This window comes from Cyprinus carpio, chromosome B14 (assembly GCF_018340385.1).
Source record: "Cyprinus carpio isolate SPL01 chromosome B14, ASM1834038v1, whole genome shotgun sequence".
In the NCBI taxonomy this organism is placed as follows: Eukaryota; Metazoa; Chordata; class Actinopteri; order Cypriniformes; family Cyprinidae; genus Cyprinus; species Cyprinus carpio.
This window is the reverse complement of record NC_056610.1, coordinates 25,122,085-25,144,804: the sequence shown is the minus strand read 5'-3', so window position 1 is coordinate 25,144,804 and position 22,720 is coordinate 25,122,085. Positions and strand designations below refer to the sequence as shown.

At 41.2% G+C, this 22,720-nt stretch overlaps 2 protein-coding genes and 1 pseudogene across 2 annotated transcripts in view; all 3 read right to left on the bottom strand.

Moving 5' to 3' along the window:
* The window catches only part of LOC109106743 (ankyrin repeat domain-containing protein 50-like), a 176,528-nt gene that overhangs the window by 34,064 nt on the left and 119,744 nt on the right, over positions 1–22,720 (bottom strand). The gene's annotated exons all lie outside the window — the stretch shown is intronic.
* On the bottom strand, positions 1,036–4,123 carry LOC109071427 (annotated as a pseudogene).
* Positions 10,257–21,566, bottom strand: LOC109071425 (tripartite motif-containing protein 16-like). The gene is made up of 5 exons (XM_042738721.1): positions 20,920–21,566; positions 20,267–20,362; positions 19,954–20,187; positions 18,230–18,389; positions 10,257–11,229 (listed from the first exon to the last, which is right to left on the bottom strand). The coding sequence occupies exons 1-5, from the start codon at positions 21,496–21,498 to the stop codon at positions 10,712–10,714; spliced, it is 1,587 nt and encodes a 528-aa protein (XP_042594655.1). The 5' UTR covers positions 21,499–21,566; the 3' UTR covers positions 10,257–10,711.

Here is a 22,720-nt window from a genome sequence, read left to right as displayed (position 1 = left end):
GAATGTTTAAAATGTACGAGTGTCTGAATGTACAAATCGTCATTTACTACGAATCCACTCGGATTTGTGTGTGTGTGTTTTTGAGACTTTCCTGGCAGAGCTCTCTTCCCACGTGGGTCTGTCGTACTCTTTAGCCAATCAGATGCGAGCTTACCATTCAAACCAATCATATCATAAGCCACTGAGACTGCATTCAAGGAGCACGATTCTGCGGACCTTTTGCGCAATATGGATTAATTAGAACGGAAATTAAGCCTTTACATCAGTAATCCCATAGACAGTAAAAGAAATGGGACACAGCGACCCAATTGGAACTCAATTGAGACAAAAGTGAAGCCCATTTTTTAGCGATTTTTAGAACTTCCGTTTCTGACGCGCAGACTCAAACTAAGCTTGATGATGTCGCAACCTGTCTGACAGATGTAAATCTTTCTAGTAGCTGTGCGTGCAAGCTGCCATCGTTAATTTGCAGAGACGGCGAGCTTGAGCGGGGAGTTCTTTGGCCTGAGTGAGCAGGAGTAAGTATTCTGATTAATTATTTTTGTATAGTATTTTAAAATGTAACGCCAGGGCTTCTATGGGTTTCTCTCTTGACGTCTCCCCCGATTGCCTGCGAGCTTCTGAATGCACTCTCGGTGGCTTATGATATGATTGGTTGAATGGTAAGCTCGCATCTGATTGGCTAAAGAGTACGACAGACCCACGTGGGAAGAGAGCTCTGCCAGGAAAGTCTCAAACACACACACACACAAATCCGAGTGGATTCGTAGTAAATGACGATTTGTACATTCAGACACTCGTACATTTTAAACATTCAAAGGTTTTTGTGCACAGTTGTATATCTACGAATTGTGTTTTGCATTTGTGAAATGTATTTTATGAGAATATATAATTTTTATTTTGCGCATGTGAATTGCTTTTTTGTGAAAATATTTTTTTTTTCACGCACGTGAATTTTTTTTTGTGTGTACGTGAATTAGGTTTCATGCATGTGAAATTGTTTACGCATGTGTGAATCGTGTTTTTTGCGTGAATTATATTTGAGACTAATCTGTCTCCATACTCAAAGCATTATGGATAGAATCTCTCATCAGTCTATTCTGATTCATCAACACAGTTTCACTGATGATCCAGATCCAAGAGTAAACCCAGGATAGAGCGGCTGAGTGAATGTGGTCTGGACTGTGTGGATGAGGCTCATTGTGTCAGAGACGCTGTAGAAGGACAGAGTTCCTGCACCGTGATCCACAAACACTCCTATTCTACTGCTCATGGACTTCACAGTGAGAACAGTCTCTGCGTTATTGTGTATAAATAAGTATCTGGAGGGAGAGCAGATCAAACTCCAGGACTGATCATTATATCCAAACAAACACTCATCACCCAATCCCTTCCTGCTGATGCTCTTATATGATACTGATGTAAACACACCTTTATCTCCACTCCACTCAATCTCCCAGTAACAGCGTCCACACACACTCTCTCTACACAACACCTGAAGATAATAATCAAATCTGTCTGGATGATCAGGATATGACTGATCTGTGTCAGTGTAAGTAATCACTCTGTTCCTCTCAGACAGACGGAGGTATTCATTCACTGTGTTCAGATCCAGAGTGAGCTGATGGGAATCTGATGGAGATAAAACACACCAGAATCAGGAATTATGAATCTGTTTGATCTTTTCATGTATCTGAACTCTTCATGTTCAGTGTATCATCAGTGTCTCAGTACAGATGACCATCAGATATATCTGCGCAAATCATCATTTACATCATCAGTTATAAAACTCTTCTTTCTCCTTCTACAGGAAGAACATGAACACACTCAGAGAGTTTTTCTGCTTGTTTTCTTACTGACTTACATTGTAGGAAGTTGTTCCTGGTTCTGGGAACAATGTTGGTGAATGTGACTGTGGAAATCAACAGACATGAACAGTGTGATTCTCATGATCCTGTATCCATTCCTAACACATTTCTAACATGATGTTCTCCATGATAGAGATGATGATGGGACTGGTTTCTGAGAGCAGATGAATCTCCAGGACTTTACCCTCTGTCTGAGATCTTCTTGAGCTCCTCTTTGCAGAAATCCTCCAGTTTGTCTCTCAGTTGAAGGACAGATTCTCTCAGAGCATCAGAAGAGACGAGAGAAATTAAGAGATCATCATTTATGTCTGTAGATTCAGGAGGTGCTGAGAGAGACTGGAAACTCTACAGAAAACAGAAATCAAAACTCATCAGCTCCACACTTCACCCAATAACCTGCACCAACATCAGATTTGTGCGTCTCTTGTTGATCTGACTGATCTTTAGTAATTCACCTCAATCCAGCACTTTCACAGCATCAGCTTCATTCTTCTGATATTCATTATATTACATTAGAGCTACAGAATCTAGTGTTTGACACTTTCACTCTATGTGAACTTTCTAGGAAATAGTTTGGATGATAAAACATCTGATAAAGAACATAAATGTCCATCTAACAGCTCAAGCACATCAATGGAGTCTCATTGTAGGATTGAGTAGATTTGCTCAGAAAAAGCAGCTTAAAGTCTGATTAGATTGACCATTATTTATAACTTTAGAGCGGTTAGTGACAGCAGGATCTGACTCAAGTCCACTATGTCCCTGTTCTTATAGATCTTCCAGAATAAACCGACTTAAAAATAGCTTCTTTTCTCAGGCAGTTAGATCCTTAAATGCATAATTCCACTTCCTTCAAGGACTCATGTGTTGTTTATAAACAGTCATGCTGTTTGTTTCTTTGTCATTGTTCCTAAACAATGACAATAAAGTTATATTCTATTCTCTGTTACCTGCAGGAACTGGATGTGATCCTGTGTGTGTGAAAGCTGCTCCAGCTCAGCGTCTCTCCTCCTCAGATCATTGATCTCCTGCTCCAGTCGCTCCAGTCGTTCTTCAGCTCTCGACCTCACTGCAGTCTTTTCCCTGATCTCTGATCAGTCGTATCAGCTCAGAGCGGCTTCTCTCAATGGAGCGGGATGAGCTCAGTAAAGATCCTCTCACTGTCCTCCACTGCTGTCTGTGCAGAGGCGCTGTTTGGGACACACAGTGATTCAGCTTCAGTGAGTCTGAACTGAGACGGAGACAAACTTCTCTTCTTCTCCAGACTCACCTTCTGAGACTCCACAGGTCTCTCTCAGCTGCTGAAGATCTTTCTCTCTCTGCTGGATTCTCTGCTGGAGCGTCTTCTGTGTCTCCTTCAGCTGCTCCTGGAGGACAAACAGATGATAGTGAATCTCACAGAAAACTACTGCCACTAAATCATCATGAACAGATGAATGCAGTAAAAGTGGAGCTTATAACTAATGGCTGTAGATTCAAACTCCAGAAGTGATGATCAGTTACAATCATCATACATTAATTATTACAAGTGTAAGTATTATAAAAGTGAAACTGACACAGACATAGAGCTTCACACTGACAGTGTTTCTGTGTTCTGTGTAATTAAGCTGTTGCTCTACACAGAAAATAAAGAGACTATTGGATCACTGCACTGAGTATTTACTCTATTTCTAGTGTTAAATACCTGTTTCTCTGTCCTCTGTGCTGCAGCTGATACAATGTCATGATTTTTATGTTCATCCATACACAGAACACATATACATTCCTGGTCAGTGCGACAGAAAACCTCAAGGATCTTCTCATGTTTCTGGCAGATCATCTCCTGCAGTCGTCCAGTGGCTTCAGTCAGATTGTGTCTCTTTCCTTTAAACAAACTCTCATGTTGATCGAGGTGATTCTGACAGTAAGAGTTCAGACACACCAGACAGGACTTGACAGCTTTGTATTTTCTTCCAGTACAGACATCACACTGCACATCTCCAGCTCCAGCGTCACAGTCAGCAGAGAGTCTGGTCTTCTTCAGTTTCTCCACCACTTCAGCCAGCATGGTGTTTCTAGCTAAAGCAGGTCTTGGGACTGAAGGTCTGTCTGCACTGAGGGCAGCTGTGGACTCTCTTCTGATCCTCCTGATCCCAGCAGTCTGTAATACAACTCTTACAGTAACTGTGTCCACAGGGAATGACCACTGGATCCTTCAGGAGATCCAGACACACTGGACACAAGAACTCATCCTGAGAAACTCTGGCTTCTGCCATTTTACTGCAAGAATACAGAGACACAAACACACAACAGCTCAACTACACTTCAGTTTCTCTTTCCCAGAACTCATGTGATTCCTGGTTCTGTGTTTGAGAGACGTGTGCAAAACAGGTGTGTCTGTGAGACTGTAAAGCAGGTTCCTCGTTCCTGCTTCTATAATCACACACACACACACACAAATACTGATAGTGTAATGTAGTGTATGGTGAGGAATAGTAAAAAGAACTTCACCTTGCATATTGGAGATGACACTGATGATAAAGAAGAAGCGAAAATCACGCTGCTTTGCTCATCCATCTGGCACTGAACCCAACCATGGATCTCGGATGAGTGTCTGGACCCAGCATCTCGAAGATGCAGTGTCAAAGCAAGAATACAAGGTTCTCTAGCAGACTCTCAAGAGGCTGAGTGGACAGTCCAAGCTGACCAATAACAACATCAAGACGACGGATGGTTCCTTCGTCAGAAGCATTTTCAGCAGCTCCTTAATCATGACCTGCTACATGTGGATCCACCTGCTGCACCGATGCTCGACGATGAACTGTTGACAGACGAGGTGCGTGCTGCCGTACAATCACTGAGGAATGGAAAGGCGCCTTAGACCACGTGGTGACCAAAGCATTCAAGACCGATGGAGAAATTGTACAATGTTCCTTGTCCTCATGAAGCTAATCTGGCGATCCAAAGAAACCCCATCAACCTGGAAGAAAGCTGTGATCATGCCCATTTTCAAGAAAGGCGACAGCTGTGGAGCAAGACAGATTTTGTACTCTTTGAGGCTGTTGAAACCAGATCTTCTCTATCCATTGCACCAAGCAAATGGTCATAGTCTTCATTGATTTCACATCACAAAAACACATTTAAATGTGAAATTTTGAAGTAAATACACATAAATAGAAAATTTAAAATCACATTTGTACTGTTTGTTAATGTTCCTAGTCGAGATGATGAATTATGTTTTCTTTACAGAAGGTTAAAGACAGTAGAGTCTGAGACGTGATCTGTGTGAATTTGTACAGAGTTGTTCAGCTTCATCTTTAAATGCTGAAAGGATGTTTGCAGGAGTTTGTGTCAGAATCTGAGGAAACCTGGCTGAGCTGATACTACAGCGATGTTAAAAATGAGTCAAAGAGAGTAAATGAAGCACCTGAAGCTCGTTCATGAACACATTCACTCTCTCTCTCTCACTCCATTCATCAGAGTTATCAGCGTTTAGAGATATCAGTCTGTGTGTCTTTCTCTCTCTATGGTTCTCTCTCCTCTCAGATCTTGTGTGAGATCATATTCAGTCTCATCTCAGATTAGCTGGAGCTCAAAGCGCAGGAATTCAGTGAGGACGGACAGCAGATACACACGCTTGTGTAGAGATGAGCTTCTCCTCTAGAAATACACCTTCAGCATGCATAATGTCAGTGTATCTAGCAGCTAGATCAGTCTGAGAAACTCAGAAGAGACAGAATTCTAGAAGATTTTTGTTGCTCAACGGCGCTCTCTGGTGATTCTCTAATTCACTGCATGATGTTGGGAACATCTGAGAGAAAAAAAGAAGCCATAAAGCAGCAAACTGTTGAACCTTTTTGCAATTTTGGAAGCAATTTTGACTATTTTTCTTACTATTCTGACTTGGAATTCTTAGAAAAACATAAAATTGTGAGCTATAAACTCATAATTGCGTGACAAACTGTAATTGTGAGAAGTCTGAACTGTCAGATAAAAAGTTGCAATAACATTTTGTTTACCTGATTTGTTAAATGCAAAATGCAAATTCATTCAGTAAGGAAACAGTGATGTGTGTTGCTGCAGTACGGTGCCCCTAAGGTGACATGGTCGGTTCACTTAGTTTTGTCATGGCCACGACATAATAACTCGTGGGAATGTGATAATATGTCGCATGTAATACAGCCCGGTAGCCAAGTCATATGGTTAATATAATAATTTAATAATGTAATAATTTCTATAATAAATAATATAATAATTTCTTAATTCAAAATATAATATTAATGAGTCAATCTCTGATAATCCCGGGTTGTTATGGTTACGCAGGTTTGTGGCCACAAGAAAATATGTCGTTCCCTCAACATAGCATCGTGAGGCCACGACATATTATCATGTTCCCAAAAGTTATTATGTCATGGCCACGACAAAACTAAGTAAACCGACCATGTCACCTTATGGGCACCATACTGCAGAGACGCACAGCATGGCTTTGTTTGGAACCATTTTATTTTTAAAGAAATAGAGCAAAAAGACAATATTGTCTCTACAATTTAAATCAATTAATGTTTATTTCTTTATTTAATTGTTGACTCAACAAAGAAAGTCTGCACCGGACCATACTAACCAAACGTTCATATAATTGCTCTTAATGCGTGTGTGTGTCCTAGGAAGACTGAATATATTTCTGTGATTAAATATCTTTATTTGTTGCTTCACAGTGACAGTGCTCAGTAACAAATAACCTCATTTGACAAATGGCAAAATCAGTATTATAGTGATAAGTTCTACAGTAAGTTACAGATATCGGAAGCAGCTGCTGTAAGTCTTTAATGATTGTTGGTCAGTTTACATGTTGGTCAGAAGTAGAGCCTCAGTGGCGGTTCTTGTCTGGAGTGAATGATAATGTAAGCAGACACTGCTGGATGTGAAAAGAGCAAATCTGAGGTTCTAATAGAAATGATTTTAAGGCGCATGAAAACTCAGTGATGATGGCATAGTAATAAAACATTCAGGCCTTCAGCTCTTTTAGCTCACCGCTTGCGCAAACATCAGCAGCCCATCATCCTCCAGCCGGAGACAGGAGCCAAAATCTGCCAATCACACTTGACCGTCTGCTGTCAGCTGGATGTTGTCAGGAATAATGTCTCTACAGGAAGAATACAGACTATGTGATTATAAACTTTCAATCATCCTATATAACGTTCTATGCACTCAAATTATTTAAATTATCAAATTAACATATGTTTAAAGTGGGAGATATATATATATACACACATATTTAAAATTAACAAACAAATTTCAAGTAAAAAAATACAATTAGGATCTCTACATTTTTTTTTTAACTGATGTTAATAAACATTTAAGGGGAGATTAAGAACAGACACAGCAGATGTCAAAAATCAGATTAATTTACATATCAGAAAATAAAACAATAAGACAACAAATTAAATAAAAGGTGAAAAAGTTAAAGAAAGGTCTATTTTCAAATCAAATCACTTTTATTGTCATGTGCCGTGGTGAGTGAAATTCTTGAAAGCGTGCTCCAGACTGTGCAGAATACAATTTACATTCTTACAGACAATATACAGATGACACTGCACAATATACATAATATACAATTATATACATAATATACAATTAGACATACTTTACAGTTAACAACACACATTATACACAATATATACACAATATACAAAATAATATACCTGAAAAGTACAGATTATACATAACATACACTTAGTACACATAATGCAGTATGGATGTGCATTGGATTGGTAATTTGGTAATAGGAGATGATTATTGTATTAAAGTGCAGTGTGAGCTACAGTAGAGTCCAGTATGTTGAACTGTGTTGTTGGAGTTCAAGATATAGGATATAGTGGGATATGCAGTGTAGGGTGTATCACTTCTGGTCATTCAGTATTCTGACATCCTGAAATCCACCACCAGCTCCTTGGTCTTGTCGTTGTTGAGTGAGAGGTGGTTCTCCTGACACCACTTAGTCAGGGTGCTCACCTCCTCTCTGTAAGGCTGTCTCATCATTGTCAGTGATCAGGCCTATCACTGGCCTATCGGATCTGTGTGTAGCTGCACAATCGTGGGTGTACAGGGAGTACAGGAGCGGGCCTAGAACACAGCCCTGAGGAACACCAGTGTTGATGGTCAGCAGGGATGATGTATTGTTGCCCATTCTGACCACCTGAGGTCTGCCTGTCAGGAAGTCCAGGATCTAGCTGCACAGAGATCTGTTTAGGCCCAGAGCCTAGAGATTTGTAATGAGTTTGGCAGACACTATGGTACTGAATCCTGAACTGTAGTCCACAAACAGCATTCTCACATAAGTGTTCCTATTTTCTAGATGCGGATTGTTTTTATTAGCACCACATCTTACACACTTTCTGATGAGACACATTACGGTATCCAAGTAAGCCTCTATGTCCTCTTCAGAAGCAGCCCGGAACATCCCCCACTCAACGCGCTCAAAACAGTCTTGTAGTACAGAGTCCGATTGGTCCGACCAGCATTGAATCGTCCTGAGGTTGGGTGCTTCCCATTTTAATTTCTTGCATATAAACAGGCAGGAGCTGAACAGAAAAGTTTTCTGATTTGTCAAAATGTGGGCAGGAAGGGATTTTTACGCATCCCAGAAAGGAGAGTAGCAGAGGTCCAAAGAACTAAGTGGCATTCAAGAACTTAATGTCCGGTTTGTGGTGTGCGACGAAGGAACCAATTTATAAGGGCTGTCTCAATTGCAAATTCGTTCCATTGCACTGGATGTTTGCACCTTGAAAAATCCCACAATGCACCATAAAATCCAGGAAGCATATACTCCCTTACTGGAAATTACGTCACATTTCTGAAGCGTGCAGCCTAAACTACATGAGCCAGCTCAATAAATATAATGATACGCAATTAGAAGAACACATTAGATTAGATTAGATTCAACTTTATTGTCACTGCACATGTAAGGTACAAGGCAACGAAATGCAGTTAGCAACTAACCAGAAGTGCAATAAGCAGTAAGTACAGGATATACAGTGTCTACAATATGTTACAAATGTACAGTAAATATAAGGCAGTAATTCCACTGGTGGTGTTCTACAATGTTGTCTGCTGACTCTATGCACGACACGTAGCCTACGTATTTCCGGTGTAATCTCAGGGCACTTAAAAGTCTGTATTAACCCATAGCGTGAGTGAATTACCAGCCACAATCTTTTGTCAATGAACGATTAATATAAAATAATATTTATACATTTTATTGCTATAATATAACATTCTTATTTTATTGTAGTATTATTATAAAAAAATAATTTTATATATACTTTCTTTTATTTAATTCATCCGTGAGGGTGGTTTGTCCCACTATTGCTGTGTCCCGTTTTGTGAGGCTTCTCAAAGTTTTTTTCACACTTCTCCCCTGGACGAACAAACTCACAATGAGTGGATTCAGATTTTAACATCACTTATGATATTACAGTCTGCAGTCGCCACTTCAAGAATGATGACAACATACGGTTCTACACTAGGTAAGATCTAAACCCTTATATACTTTACTATACTAAACTATACTAAAACCTCTTCTGTGTGTCTAGGCAATACGTGTTAACGAGTTAATAGATGATTCCCCTAAAAAAGTAAAGCCGTCATCATATACTCACCTTTCTGTCATTGTAAACACATATGGCTTTCTTTCTTCATTGGAATACAGAAATGTTGTAAATAATGTTAGTGTTAGTCAGCTATTCAGATATTTTTTTTTTCTCCACAGAAGAAGTTTTTTTAATGGTTCAGAATGACACAAGGGAGACTAAGCTAAAACCCCAGCAAAAAATGTATCTTTGCTGCCTAGTGATATAATTATACAACATATAAAATGTGGACAAAACACATCTAACAGTAAACAGTGGGGCTCGAAAGTTTGGGCACCCCTTGCAGAATCTGTGAAAATGTGAATAATTTTCAAAAAATAAGAGAGATCATACTAAATACATGTTATTTTTTATTTAGTACTGTCCTAAGTAAGATATTGTACATAAAAGATCTTTACATTTAGTCCACAAGACAAAAAAATTGCAGAAATTATTAAAATAACCCCATTCAAAAGTTTGGGAACCCTTCTTAATACTGTGTGTGGTTACCTGGATGATCCACGACTGTCTTTCTGTTTTGCGATGGTTGTGCATGAGTCCCTTGTTTGTTCTGAATAGTTAAACTGAGAACTGTTCTTCAGAAAAATCTTTAAGGTCCTGCAGATTCTTCAGTTTTCCAGCATCTTTGCATATTTGGACCCTTTCCAGCAGTGACTGTATGATTTTGAGATACTTCTTTTCACACTGAGGACAATTGAGGCACTAAAATGAGAATTTTTATAAAGGTTCAAACATTCACTGATGCTCCAGAAGCAAACAAGATGCATTAAGAGCTGGGGGGGTGAAAACTTTTGGAATTTGAAGATCAAGGTAAATTGTACTTAATTTGTGTTCCGGGAAACATACGAGTATCTTCTGTTGCTTATGAAGGGCAGAACCAAATGGTAAAAAATTATATTTCAACAAAATAAGAAAAATTTGGCCCTCTTCATCGTGTTCAAAAGTTTTCACCCCTCCATTCTTGTCGTATTTACCTAAAGAGGTTAATGACCTGGCAGTCCGCTCATATGCTTACTTCCACGTTGAAGAAAAAGATGGATATGAGGATTTATTACACACATTTATTCTGACATGTTATTTCACTGACAAAAGTTCAGCTGGAGTATTAATGTCATGAAGAGAAGAGAAGAGACTCAATAACATCTCACTGTTACTGATTCATCATGCAGCTCAAAGCATTATGGGTAGAAACTCTTGTCAGTCTATTCTGATTCATCAACACAGTTTCACTGATGATCCGATACAAACCCAAAACCCAGGACAGAGCGTCTGAGTGAATGTGGTCTGGACTGTGTGGATGAGGCTCATTGTGTCAGAGACGCTGTAGAAGGACAGAGTTCCTGCACTGTGATCCACAAACACTCCTATTCTACTGCTGATGGACTTCACAGTGAGAGCAGTCTCTGTGTTATTGTGTATAAATGAGTATCTGGAAGGAGAGCAGAACAAACTCCAGGACTGATCGTTATATCCAAACAAACACTTATTACCATATCCCTTCCTGCTGATGCTCTTATATGACACTGATATATACACATCTCCACTCCACTCAATCTCCCAGTAACAGCGTCCACACACACTCTCTCTACACAACACCTGTGACCACTCATCAAATCTGTCTGGATGATCAGGATACGGCTGATCTGTGCCAGTGTTGGTAATCACTCTGTTGTTCTCAGACAGAAGGAGTCGTTTATTCACTGTGTTCAGATCCAGAGTGAGCTGATGGGAATCTGATGGAGATAAAACACATCAGAGTCAGGAATTATTAATCTGTTTGATCTTTTCATGTAGCTGAACTCTTCATGTTCAGTGTATCATCAGTGTCTCAGTACAGATGACCAGATATCTGCGCAAATCATCATTTACTAGGGCTGCCCACTAATAGAGGCTTAGTCGATCACAATTTTATTAGTTGCAGGCGAAAAAAAAAAAAATCCACAGAAAGTGGTGAAGTCAATAGTCCGTGATGGACAGGTCTATAGTCTGCGACTATATTGTAATTGTCGTTTTAACAATGTGCAATTTGCCATTATTGAGTATATTGCAAAAACCAAGCAAAACACACTACAGAGTGCACGCATTCTTAACGTGATGAAGTGTAGCAGGTTAGACTAGTGTGCGTGCGCATTTACAGTGTGTTCTTTCACTGCATGATTCAGTCTATCAAAAACATTTAGAATGATCACAAAATTCAAGATATGGGGGCAGAAAATGTATATATTTATATCATTTCATATAGTTAATACCACACAAAGAGTGCCATTTTTCTTTTCCAAAATTTAGCATGATTACAAATGCGAAATTGATTTTTTAAAACAGTTCAGTAAACAAGACGTTAGTTAATATTTCAAATATCAGTATTCAACATTTTAAGTTTAATATATCAAAACATTATTTATGCATTTGTAACTGCAGGTTAAATGGCTTTATAAAGGTAAAAATGCCCGTAAAAGGTAAAAATCAATTTAAACTTATTGGAAAACAATTATTTCTGTCTCTGCTGTGAATTGACCACCACACAAGAAGAATATCAAAAACTTTAGGAGTCAACTGTCCACAGTACAATAACACACTAAGCAAAACATCACCTACTTATCATTATCGACAAAATCCAAGAAAATATTGAGATATTTTTTGTCAATATCGCACACCTATAGTCAGGACATGCAAACGTTTGTTTCAATCGTCGACCTCAAATATGGCTTATAATCAGAAACATGTAAGTAGTAGCATCATTACAAGGTCACTCAATCTAATGTTAACCTATAAATGTGTGCTATTCCAGTGTTTGTGCAGAGTGTGGAAGCTGAAATGTAGTGCTCACTGCATGACCGGTGCGATCATTTGCATTTAACTTAAAATGCTCCTTCATTTTTGGTCATACAGATAAGAGTAATACATCTTTCAAATGTGTTAAATGTCTACTTTAATTTGTGTGCACTCAAGATAACATCAAAACGATGTGCTTTTGTAAAAGAATGCTATATAAGCGGGCATTTCACCATAGGATCTCAGGTAAATTGGACTGAAGCATCTACACAGAGTCATGCAGTGTCATGGCATGGCAAGGAACGCAGTACTCGTTCCCGTATCTCAGGGAACCGAGTTTACGTAAGTAACCGATAGTTTTATTTTTAGATGATTATGTTGTATTTGGTCGGTTGACTCTTATTTTGTAACAATACAATCCCGCCGTGCCATGAAAGAGGAACAACTAACATGAACTTGAGCATAAAAGGCTTAGAGGGACCAATTAGGTGAGCCCTGCAGGGGGCAAGAGGCTGAACTCACTGAGGTCAGCTCAGCCTTGGATAATCCTTCCAATGGTTTTGTACAGCCTCATCACTACTGAAAGGGCCAAGAGCATACCTGAAAAAAAAACATGGAATGCCTGAAGAATTAGACTGCCTTAGGCAGATGCGTATCCATTTAAGCAGACAGAATCCGAGCCTGCAAGGCTGGAACCTCCAAGTTATAGAACGTGTACAACTGTCTGCTATGGAGACACCTCTAGACCTCGCCCAGGACGAGGCCACGCCCTGAGTGGAATGGGCTCTGACACCTATGGGGCTCCGAAGACCCAGGGAGGAGTTTGCTAGCATGATAGTGTCAACTAACCATTGAGAAATCCTCTGCTTTGTGACTGGGGACCCTTTGGTGCAGCCACCAAAGCATATGAAAAGTTGGTCCAACCGCCTGAGCAGGACAGAACACTCTATGTAAATTTTCAGTGCCCTAACTGGGCAGAGAAAGTTACACTACTGGTCCTCCTCAGAAGGAGGAAGTGCATAGAGGGTGATAACCTGGGCTCTAAACGGGGTATAGAGCACCATAGGAATGTACCCATGTCTTGATTTTAGGACAACCTTGGAGTTGTTAGGCTCAAACTCAAGACAGGCAGGACTTACAGAGAGTCACCTACTCATTTAACTGATACTAAAGCCAGTCACGGAGTGGTTTTCAATGACAGGGTTTTCAAGTCAGCAGACTGTAGTGGCTCAAAGGGGGAGCCTTTGAGGGCTCTCAGGACCGTGGGCAGGTCCCATGCAGGGACTGGAGTGGATTGAGCCTCCTGGATCCTTTCAGGAAACAGACAACTAAGTTGTTCCGGCCCACAGACTGTCCGGCTATAGAAGCATGGGAAGCTGCTATAGCTGCCACATAGACCTTAAGCGTGGAAGGGGAGCGGCCGTTGTCCAACAGCTTTTGTATGTAGGTAGGACAATATCACCGATATATCACATCTTCACCGCCGGTTGTGCACCAGGTGGAAAAGACCGACCACTTAAGGGCATTGAGGCATCTCGTAGATGGGGCTCTAGCCTGTGAGATAGTATTAAAGACACTCTCAGGGAGATCTACTGATTCCCATTGAGAGCCCAGAGGTGTGGAACCCACAGCTTGGGCTGGGGGTGCCAAATCGTCCTGTGCGCCTGAGAGAGAATTTCCTGCCTCAGGAGAATGGGCCACGGGGCTGCTGTCAGCAGCTGAAACAGCTCTGAAACCCAAAGCTGGTTCCTCCAGAGCGGGGCCACCAGGAGGACCCTGTGTCTGTGTTCTCTAACTCGTCTGATTACCTGAGGGATCAGAACGATTGGAGGAAAAGCATACAGGAGGAGGTTGGGCCAATCGTGGGCCAACGCGTCCTCGCTCTTCGAAAAATAAGTTGGGCAATGAGAGTTGTCTTTTGAGGCAAAGAGGTCGACCTCTGCCCTACCAAAGATCTCCCAGATTTTCTGAACTGTTTGTTGGTGGAGCATCCATTCGTGTGAGGGGACGTTACTTCACGATAGCATTTCTGTTCCTCGGTTCAATATGGCAGGCACATGTACTGCCCTCAATGAATGCAGGTTGAGATGTGCCCACTCCAAGAGGCGTTTTACCATCTTGAAAAGGTGTTTCGAGTTGAGCCCGCCCTGGTGATTTATATAGGAATATTCCTTCAGGTCCAGCAAGAAGGTCTGAAGGGCTCGACATACTGCCATCATCTTGAGGCAGTTGATGTGTAGCCAGCCTTCTGCCTTCGCACAGAGCTCCCCAACCCATGTTGGCTGCATCTGTCAAGAAAAGCTTCTTTCTGTAAATCAAGCCCATAGTCACATCCTGCTTGAAATTACTTGAGAGGGCAAGAGGCTCCAATTTTGAAAGATGCTGCGAGCTGTTGTATGGCCAGTGCATGTTCTGGCGCGACCACCGCCCTCATGTGGGCTGAGTTGAAAACTACTCCCAGGAATGAAGAACGTTGGCTTCAGTCCTCTGAGAAAAAGGAATTTTCCCCATAAGCGTCTAGCGATGCAGTACAAGTGAAATAATTACAATTAAAGGCTCATTATTATGAATTATGTGGTTAATTAATACAAATGTGTGATTATTCGACTAATCTCTTCAAATGAATGACTATTAGTCGATGAGAAAAATGTTTAGTTGAGCGTAGCCCTATCATTTACATCCTTTATAAAACTCTTCTTTCACCTTCTACAGGAAGAACATGAACACACTCAGTGGGTTTTTCTGCTTGTTTTCTTACTGACTTACATTGTAGGAAGTCGTTCCTGGTTCTGGGAACAATGTTGGTGAATGTGACTATGGAAATCAATAGACATGAACAGTGTGATTCTCATGATCCTGCATCCATTCCTAAGACATTTCTAATACGATGTTCCCCATGAAAAAATATCCAAGATGGCAGCGCATCCACATGCATCGGCTTCTCTCTCTCCCATCAGAACGGTGTTTTCGTGTTTTTTGTCGCAGTGTTTTTGTACGTCTTCATCGCGTCTACCTGTCTTTAAGCATGCATACAGTCGTGAGTTTCTGCTGGATGTCGGCAGAACCACATTTTTGAGTCAAACTCCGCACACGCGGAAGAGCTGCGGAACCTCTGTCTGCTCCAGAGGCCTACACCATCACCGACCCCCACTACTGCATCTCGCCCACAGCGGAGGTGCCAAAGGCGTGAGAGGAGACAGAAGAGGGGTAAGCGCAGAGGTATCCGGGCTAGGCTAACGGCTAACCCACACAAGCCAGCTATCCCCACCATAGTAATGGCTAACGTACGCTCTTTGGAAAATAAACTGGACTACATCCGTCTACTATGCTCAACTGTAAGAGTCTGTTGTGTTTTTGTGTTCACAGAAACATGGCTCAGCAACAACGTTCCAGACTGCGGCATTCAGCTCTATCAGCTGACATGCTATCGAGCGGACAGAGCTCTCTTTGTGTTTACATCAATGACGCGTGGTGCTGTGATGCTGTTGTGGTCTGCAAACACTGCTCACCCCTGGTGGAGTTTATGATTATTAAGTGTCGGTCGTTCTATCTACCGAGGGAATATACAGCCATACTGCTCGTTTCTGTATACATTCCTCAAAACTCCAACAACATCAACAGGAAAGATGCACTAAATGAACTGTACCAGCACATCAGTGAGCAGCAGACAGCCCACCCTGATGCTTTTCTCATCATAGCTGGGGATTTCAACCATGTAGACTTAAAGAGTGTGTTCCCAAAAATACACCAACACATTAACTTTCCAACAAGAGGTAATAACATTTTAGACTTTGTTTACACCACACAGAGAGGAGCTTACAAAGCCCTCACCCTCAAGGGCACCTCAGTCGTGGTATTGCTGGCCCGAGACTCGAACCCACAACCTTAGGATTAGGAATCAAACTCTCTAACCACTAGGCCACGACTTCCCCATATGTTTAATAGAATATGTTTAAGCAGGAATAATAGGAATATGTTTAAGCAGGCTGCCATATACAATAACACCACAGACATCCAAGAGTACTCAGAGACTGTCACTCCCTACATCACCAGTTGTATGTATGATGTAACAGTCACAAAGACCATCACTGTCCGGGCCAACCAGAAGCAGTGGATGACAGGGGAGGTCTACAGACTCCTGAAGACGTGGAACGCTGCCTTCAGAGCTGGAGATGAGAGGGGCCTGAGGACAGCCAGGGCCAACCTATCCCGTGGCATCAGAGAGGCTAAGAGACAGTACTCCAGGAGGATAGCCCATCGATTTAGCGACAGCAGAGACACTCTGAGCCTGTGGCAGGGGATACAGACCATTACGGACTACAAGCCCCCACTGCGGACCTGTGACAGCAACATCTCCCTGCTGAACGAGCTGAATGCCTTCTTCGCTCACTTTGAGGAACAAAACAGCACCACTGCACAGAAGACTCCACCTCCTCCTGGTGACCAGGTGATGACGCTGACCCCGGACAGTGTGAGGAGATCCTTCAGCAGGATCAATGCATGCAAAGCTCCGGGTCCTGACAACATTCCTGGGCATGTACTGAGAGACTGTGGAACGGAACTCACTGATGTCTTCACAGACATTTTCAACATCTCACTTAGTCAGGCTGTTGTTCCCACATGTTTCAAAGCTGCCACCATCATTCCAGTCCCGAAGAAGTTGTCTCCATCCTGCTTCAATGGCTACCGTCCAGTTGCACTTACTCCTATTCTCATGAAGTGCTTTGAACGCCTAGTCATGCACCATATCAAGTCTGCCCTCGCCACCTCCCTGGACACCTTCCAGTTTGCATATCGGTCCAACCACTTGACCGATGACGCCATCGCAACTGCCCTCCACTCAGCTGTTCATAGACTTCATTTCAGCATTCAACACAATCATACCTCAACAGCTCATTGACAAACTGGTCCAGCTGGGACTCAACACTTCACTGTGCAACTGGCTGTTGGACTTTCTGACTGGAAGACCTCAGGCAGTACGGGTCAGCCGCAACACATCCAGCATCATCACACTGAACACTGGGGCCCCCCAAGGATGTGTGCTGAGCCCCCTCCTCTTCACTCTGCTGACCCACGACTGCACACCGTCACACAACTCCAACTTCTTTATTAAGTTTGCGGCTGACACGACTGTAGTGGTGGGTCTTAGCAACAGAGACGAGACAAAATACAAGAGCGAGGTGAGCCATCTGGCCGGGTGCTGCAGTGACAACAGTCTCTCTCTGAATGTGGAGAAGACGAAGGAGATTGTTGTTGACTTCAGGAGAGTGCACACTCAGCATGCTCCTCTGAGCATCAATGGTGTGACTGTGGAGAGAGTGAGCAGCACCAAGTTCCTGGGTGTGCAGGAACTTGCCCTCCTTCCCTCTTCTGCCCCAGGCACCACTGAACTATGAACACCCCCCACCCCCAGGTCCCACATCCCCAGGTCCTTCCACTCCCCCCTCCCACTAACATATGGTGACATGCACCAGTCACTTTGTGCAGCATTGGTCTGCTCACTATCTCATTCAGCATAGAACTGACGTCATTCTACTACCTCTTCAGTCAGTTTAAAGAACCGCTCTCTGAGCCCTTTGTCACTTTAATCAGACTGAATAAGCTTTTTTGCACTACAATCTTTTTATCTGCACTGTTTGTTCACTTCACTGGTTTGCACTCTATCTGCCATGTACCTTGCGCTGCTTTATTTAACTTTATTTTTATTTTTTAACATGCCCTTATTGGTATAGTTGTATTTTATATTTAATCTGTATCTATCTGGATTTTTAGGCTCTACTGTTAGTGTTATCTGTATGCACCATGGGTCTGAGAGTAATGCAGTTTCAATTCTCTGTATGCATGTGCTGTACATGTGGAAGAATTGACAATGAAGCAGACTTGACTTGACTTGGCTTGGCTGGATGATATAAGATGATGATGTACTGGTTTCTGAGAGCAGATGAATCTCCAGGACTTTACCTCTGTCTGAGATCTTCTTGAGCTCCTCTTTGCAGAAATTCTCCAGTTTGTCTCTCAGCTGATGGACAGATTCTCTCAGATCATCAACAGAGACGAGGGAACTGAAGAGATTGTCATTTACGTTTGTAGATTCAGGAGGTGCTGAGAGAGACTGGAAACTCTGTAGAAAACAGAAATCAAAACTCATCAGCTCCACACTTCACCCAATAGCCTGCACCAACATCAGATTTGTGCGTCTCTTGTTGACTTGACTGATCTTTAGTAACTCACCTCAATCCAGCACTTACACAACATCAGCTTCATTATTCTCATATTCATTATATCACATTAGAGCTACAGAATCTAGTGTTTGACACTTACACTATATGTGAAATTTCTAGGAAATAGATTGGATGATAAAACATCTGCTAAAGAAAATACATATCCATCTAACAGCTCAAGCACATCAATGGAGTCTCATTGTAGGGTTGAGTAGATTTGCTCAGGAAAAGCAGCTCAAAGGCCCCTGACTGACCATTATTTATAACTTTAGAGCGGTTAAAGATACTGAAATTTCACAAGGACCCTTAAGCAGAGGTATAAAATAACTTATTACAAATACCCTTACAGTACTTGAGTACATTTTTCAATTTTTCAATTTTTTTTCTACTTTCTTGAATATAATTAAATTTAAACCACTCAAGAAAGAAGACTCATGCACAGAAAAAGCTATTTTAAACTATTCAAGTCAATAAGATGTGTGCACTGTTTTCTCTGCTGCATGCACATCCAAGACGTGCGTTTAAAGGACAAGGACAAATACACACAAAAATATGTCAAAATATCCCTGTAAATGCAGCCGGTCATGTTAGTGAACGTAAACAGTTGTGAAAGAAAATGCATGTGTAACAGTAAATTGGATCTCCGTAATATATTGGGTCCATGAGTCTCACTTATGAAACAGACATTACATGAGAGTGTTTAAACTCCATAATGCTCACATTGCTTCATTTTGGGTAAAAATATAAAAATAATATTAAACTACTTTTATAATACTTTTATAAGTAGTTTTGTAGCAAACTACTTACTTACTCTGGAGTCACGTTATTTTTCAGTACTTTTACTTGTACTCAAGTAAATTATTCCTTAAGTAGCAATACTTTTACACAAGCACAATTTTTTAGTACTCTTTCCACCGCTGCCCCTTAAGACATGCTCAGGCATTGCTAATATACAGCTTGACTTCATGTTTGGGGTCTTAATGGTAAAATTCATCAATATGTTACAAGCAAATAAAAATCAGTTTTATCAGGTTTGAGGATCACCTGATCCAATTTTGATGAACATTACTCAGAATCGGTACTATTGAATTCACTGATTTCACCATGACGTAATAAATCAGAAGGAAAAATTAGGTAAAAAGTTGAAACGTTAGTGAAGTATTGAACTGTTGGTGGCGCTAGTGGTGTTTGACAGCTAAATATATCTTCCAGAAGAAAGAGCTCAGAGAAATGATTCCTAAGAGATTTCCAGAGCTGAAAGCCATTTGTAAGCAGCATCTCTTTCAAAAGAAGATGATCAGATTAGAGTCTGACTGATGATTATATAATAAGACTATAATAATGTTATATTATTATAGTCTTATATAATAATGTACTGTATATAATAATGTTTCTCTGTGAGTCTCTGTCACAGCAGGATCTGCTCAAGTCCACTCTGACCCTGTTCTTCTAGATCTGTGTTACCTGCAGGAACTGGATGTGATGCTGTGTGTGTGAAAGCTGCTCCAGCTCAGCGTCTCTCCTGCTCAGATCATTGATCTCCTGCTCCAGTCGCTCCAGTCGTTCTTCAGCTCGACTCACTGCAGTCTTTTCCTGATCTCTGATCAGTCGTATTAGCTCAGAGCGGCTTCTCTCAATGGAGCGGATGAGCTCAGTAAAGATCCTCTCACTGTCCTCCACTGCTGTCTGTGCAGAGCGCTGTTAGGACACACAGTGATTCAGCTTCAGTGAGTCTGAACTGAGACGGAGACAAACTTCTCTTCTTCTCCAGACTCACCTTATGAGACTCCACAGTCTCTCTCAGCTGCTGAAGATCTTTCTCTCTCTGCTGGATTCTCTGCTGGAGCGTCTTCTGCGTCTCCTTCAGCTGCTTCTGCAGGACAAACAGATGATAGTGAATCTCACAGAAAACTACTGGCACTAAATCATCATGAACAGAAGAATCCAGTAAAAGTGGAGCTGATAAGATTCAAGATTCAAGATTTTATTTGTCACGTACAAGTTATATGGCATACAACAAGCAGTGAAATGTATGTCTGGTGTACTCTTTTTAGACTGTGCAAAAATAAGAGAAAATTAAATACAAATAATGAAATATACAAAAAAATAATAATAATAAGAAAAAAAATAAGATTAAAAACAAATAATGAAATATACACAATATACCGTGTGATAAGTAATGACTGTAGATTCAAACTCCAAAAAGGATGATTGATCATTTACCACTATCGTGCATGAATTAACATGAAGATTAAGGCTGATTTCACGTTGCAAGCGTAAGTATTATAAAAGTGAAACTGACACAGACATAAAGCTTCAGACTGTCAGTGTTTCTGTGTTCTGTGTAATTAAGCTGCGGCTTTACTCAGAAAATAAAGAGACTATTGGATCACTGCACTGAGTATTAACTTGATCGCTAGTTTTAAATACCTGTTTCTCTGTCCTCTGTGCTGCAGCTTGTATAATGTCATGGTTTTTATGTTCATCCATCGTACACAGCACACATATACATTTCTGGTCAGTGCGACAGAAAACCTCGAGGATCTTCTCATGTTTCTGACAGATCATCTCCTGCAGTCGTCCAGTGGCATCAGTCACTTTGTGCAACTTTCCTTTAAACAAACTCTCATGTTGTTCGAGGTGATTCTGACAGTAAGAGTTCAGACACACCAGACAGGACTTGACAGCTTTGTATTTTCTTCCAGTACAGACGTCACACTGCACATCTTCAGCTCCAGCGTCACAGTCAGCAGAGAGTCTGGTCTTCTTCAGTTTCTCCACCACTTCAGCCAGCATGGTGTTTCTAGCTAAAGCAGGTCTTGGACTGAAGGTCTGTCTGCACTGAGGGCAGCTGTAGACTCTCTTCTGATCCTCCTGATCCCAGCAGTCTGTAATACAGCTCTTACAGTAACTGTGTCCACAGGGAATGGCCACTGGATCCTTCAGGAGATCCAGACACACTGAACACACAAACTCCTTTTGATCCACTGAAATTCTGTCTTCTTCCATTTTACTGAATGAATACAGAAACACACAGCAGTTCAACTACTCTTCAGCTTCTCTTCTACTGAAATCAGGTGACTCCGGTTTTTTTTACAGTTTGTGTGACGTGTTAAAAAAACAAAAACAAAACACAGGTTTGTCTGCAAGTCTTTGTAGCAGGTTCCTCATTCCTGCTCCTGTAGACTCTCCTTTACACACCTTATACAGTCTATGATTCACACACATGCTGAACTGAAGGAGTAAACGGGGTACAAAATATGAATTCAAATTATCTTAGGATCTTTTATCTAATCTTATCTTATATTATCTTAGTAGAGTCAAAATCAGTTAAAATAACTAGAAAAGTGAAGTTTATTAAAACAGACTTTGAATTTCTTTAAATGATTACAAATTTTTAAGGCTGATATATAGATACAGTTAATATATACAAAAATGTCTTGTTGGTTTTATTTAGTGCTGCCCTGAACAAGCGGTTTGACACAACAGCACCAGAACACCCACCACACACACACCAGCTTATTAGTAGAGAGGAGACAGAGTGATGAAGCCCATCAGTAGATATATGGGATGATTAGTAGGCCATCATTCTCAGAAGCCAGAATTCCCTTTTGAAATGGTTTCTCAAATTGTGTGAATACTCTTGGGGACGATGTCCAATATAGGGCTGAAACAATTAGTTAACATTATCGACAATGTCAACAATAAAAATTGCCGACAATATTATTTTGTTGTCGAGTAGTCGTCTGATCTCATATGACCTGATGTAAGTGGCAATAATGTGATTTGACCAGTGTGGCACTGTAGCCCGAGACTGTAATTCAGCCCTCCTGAATGCAGTTCAAGAGAAGAAGCCACACAGTGCTTCAGAGCAAATGCAGCCAAACCTCAAGCTGCTGAGCGGCGTTTGAATGAATATGTAAAAATGCTGCGCCTTTATGCTTTACTCTACATAACAAAACAAACACAACAAAAACTGACAGCAGTGAGAAAGCAGCATTTAATAACCCATCTGATTACAGAGAATTGAATGTTTGATGTGAAAGTGTTTAAAAAACAGGTTTGTATGCAAGTCTGTGCAGCAGGTTCCTCATTCCTGCTCCTGTAGAGTCTCTCTCACACACACACACACACACACACACACACACACACACAGATAGACAGTGTAATGCATAGCATGGTGAATCTTTACAGTGTCTGTTCATGTCAGTGTTGTGTGACCCTGTTTGTT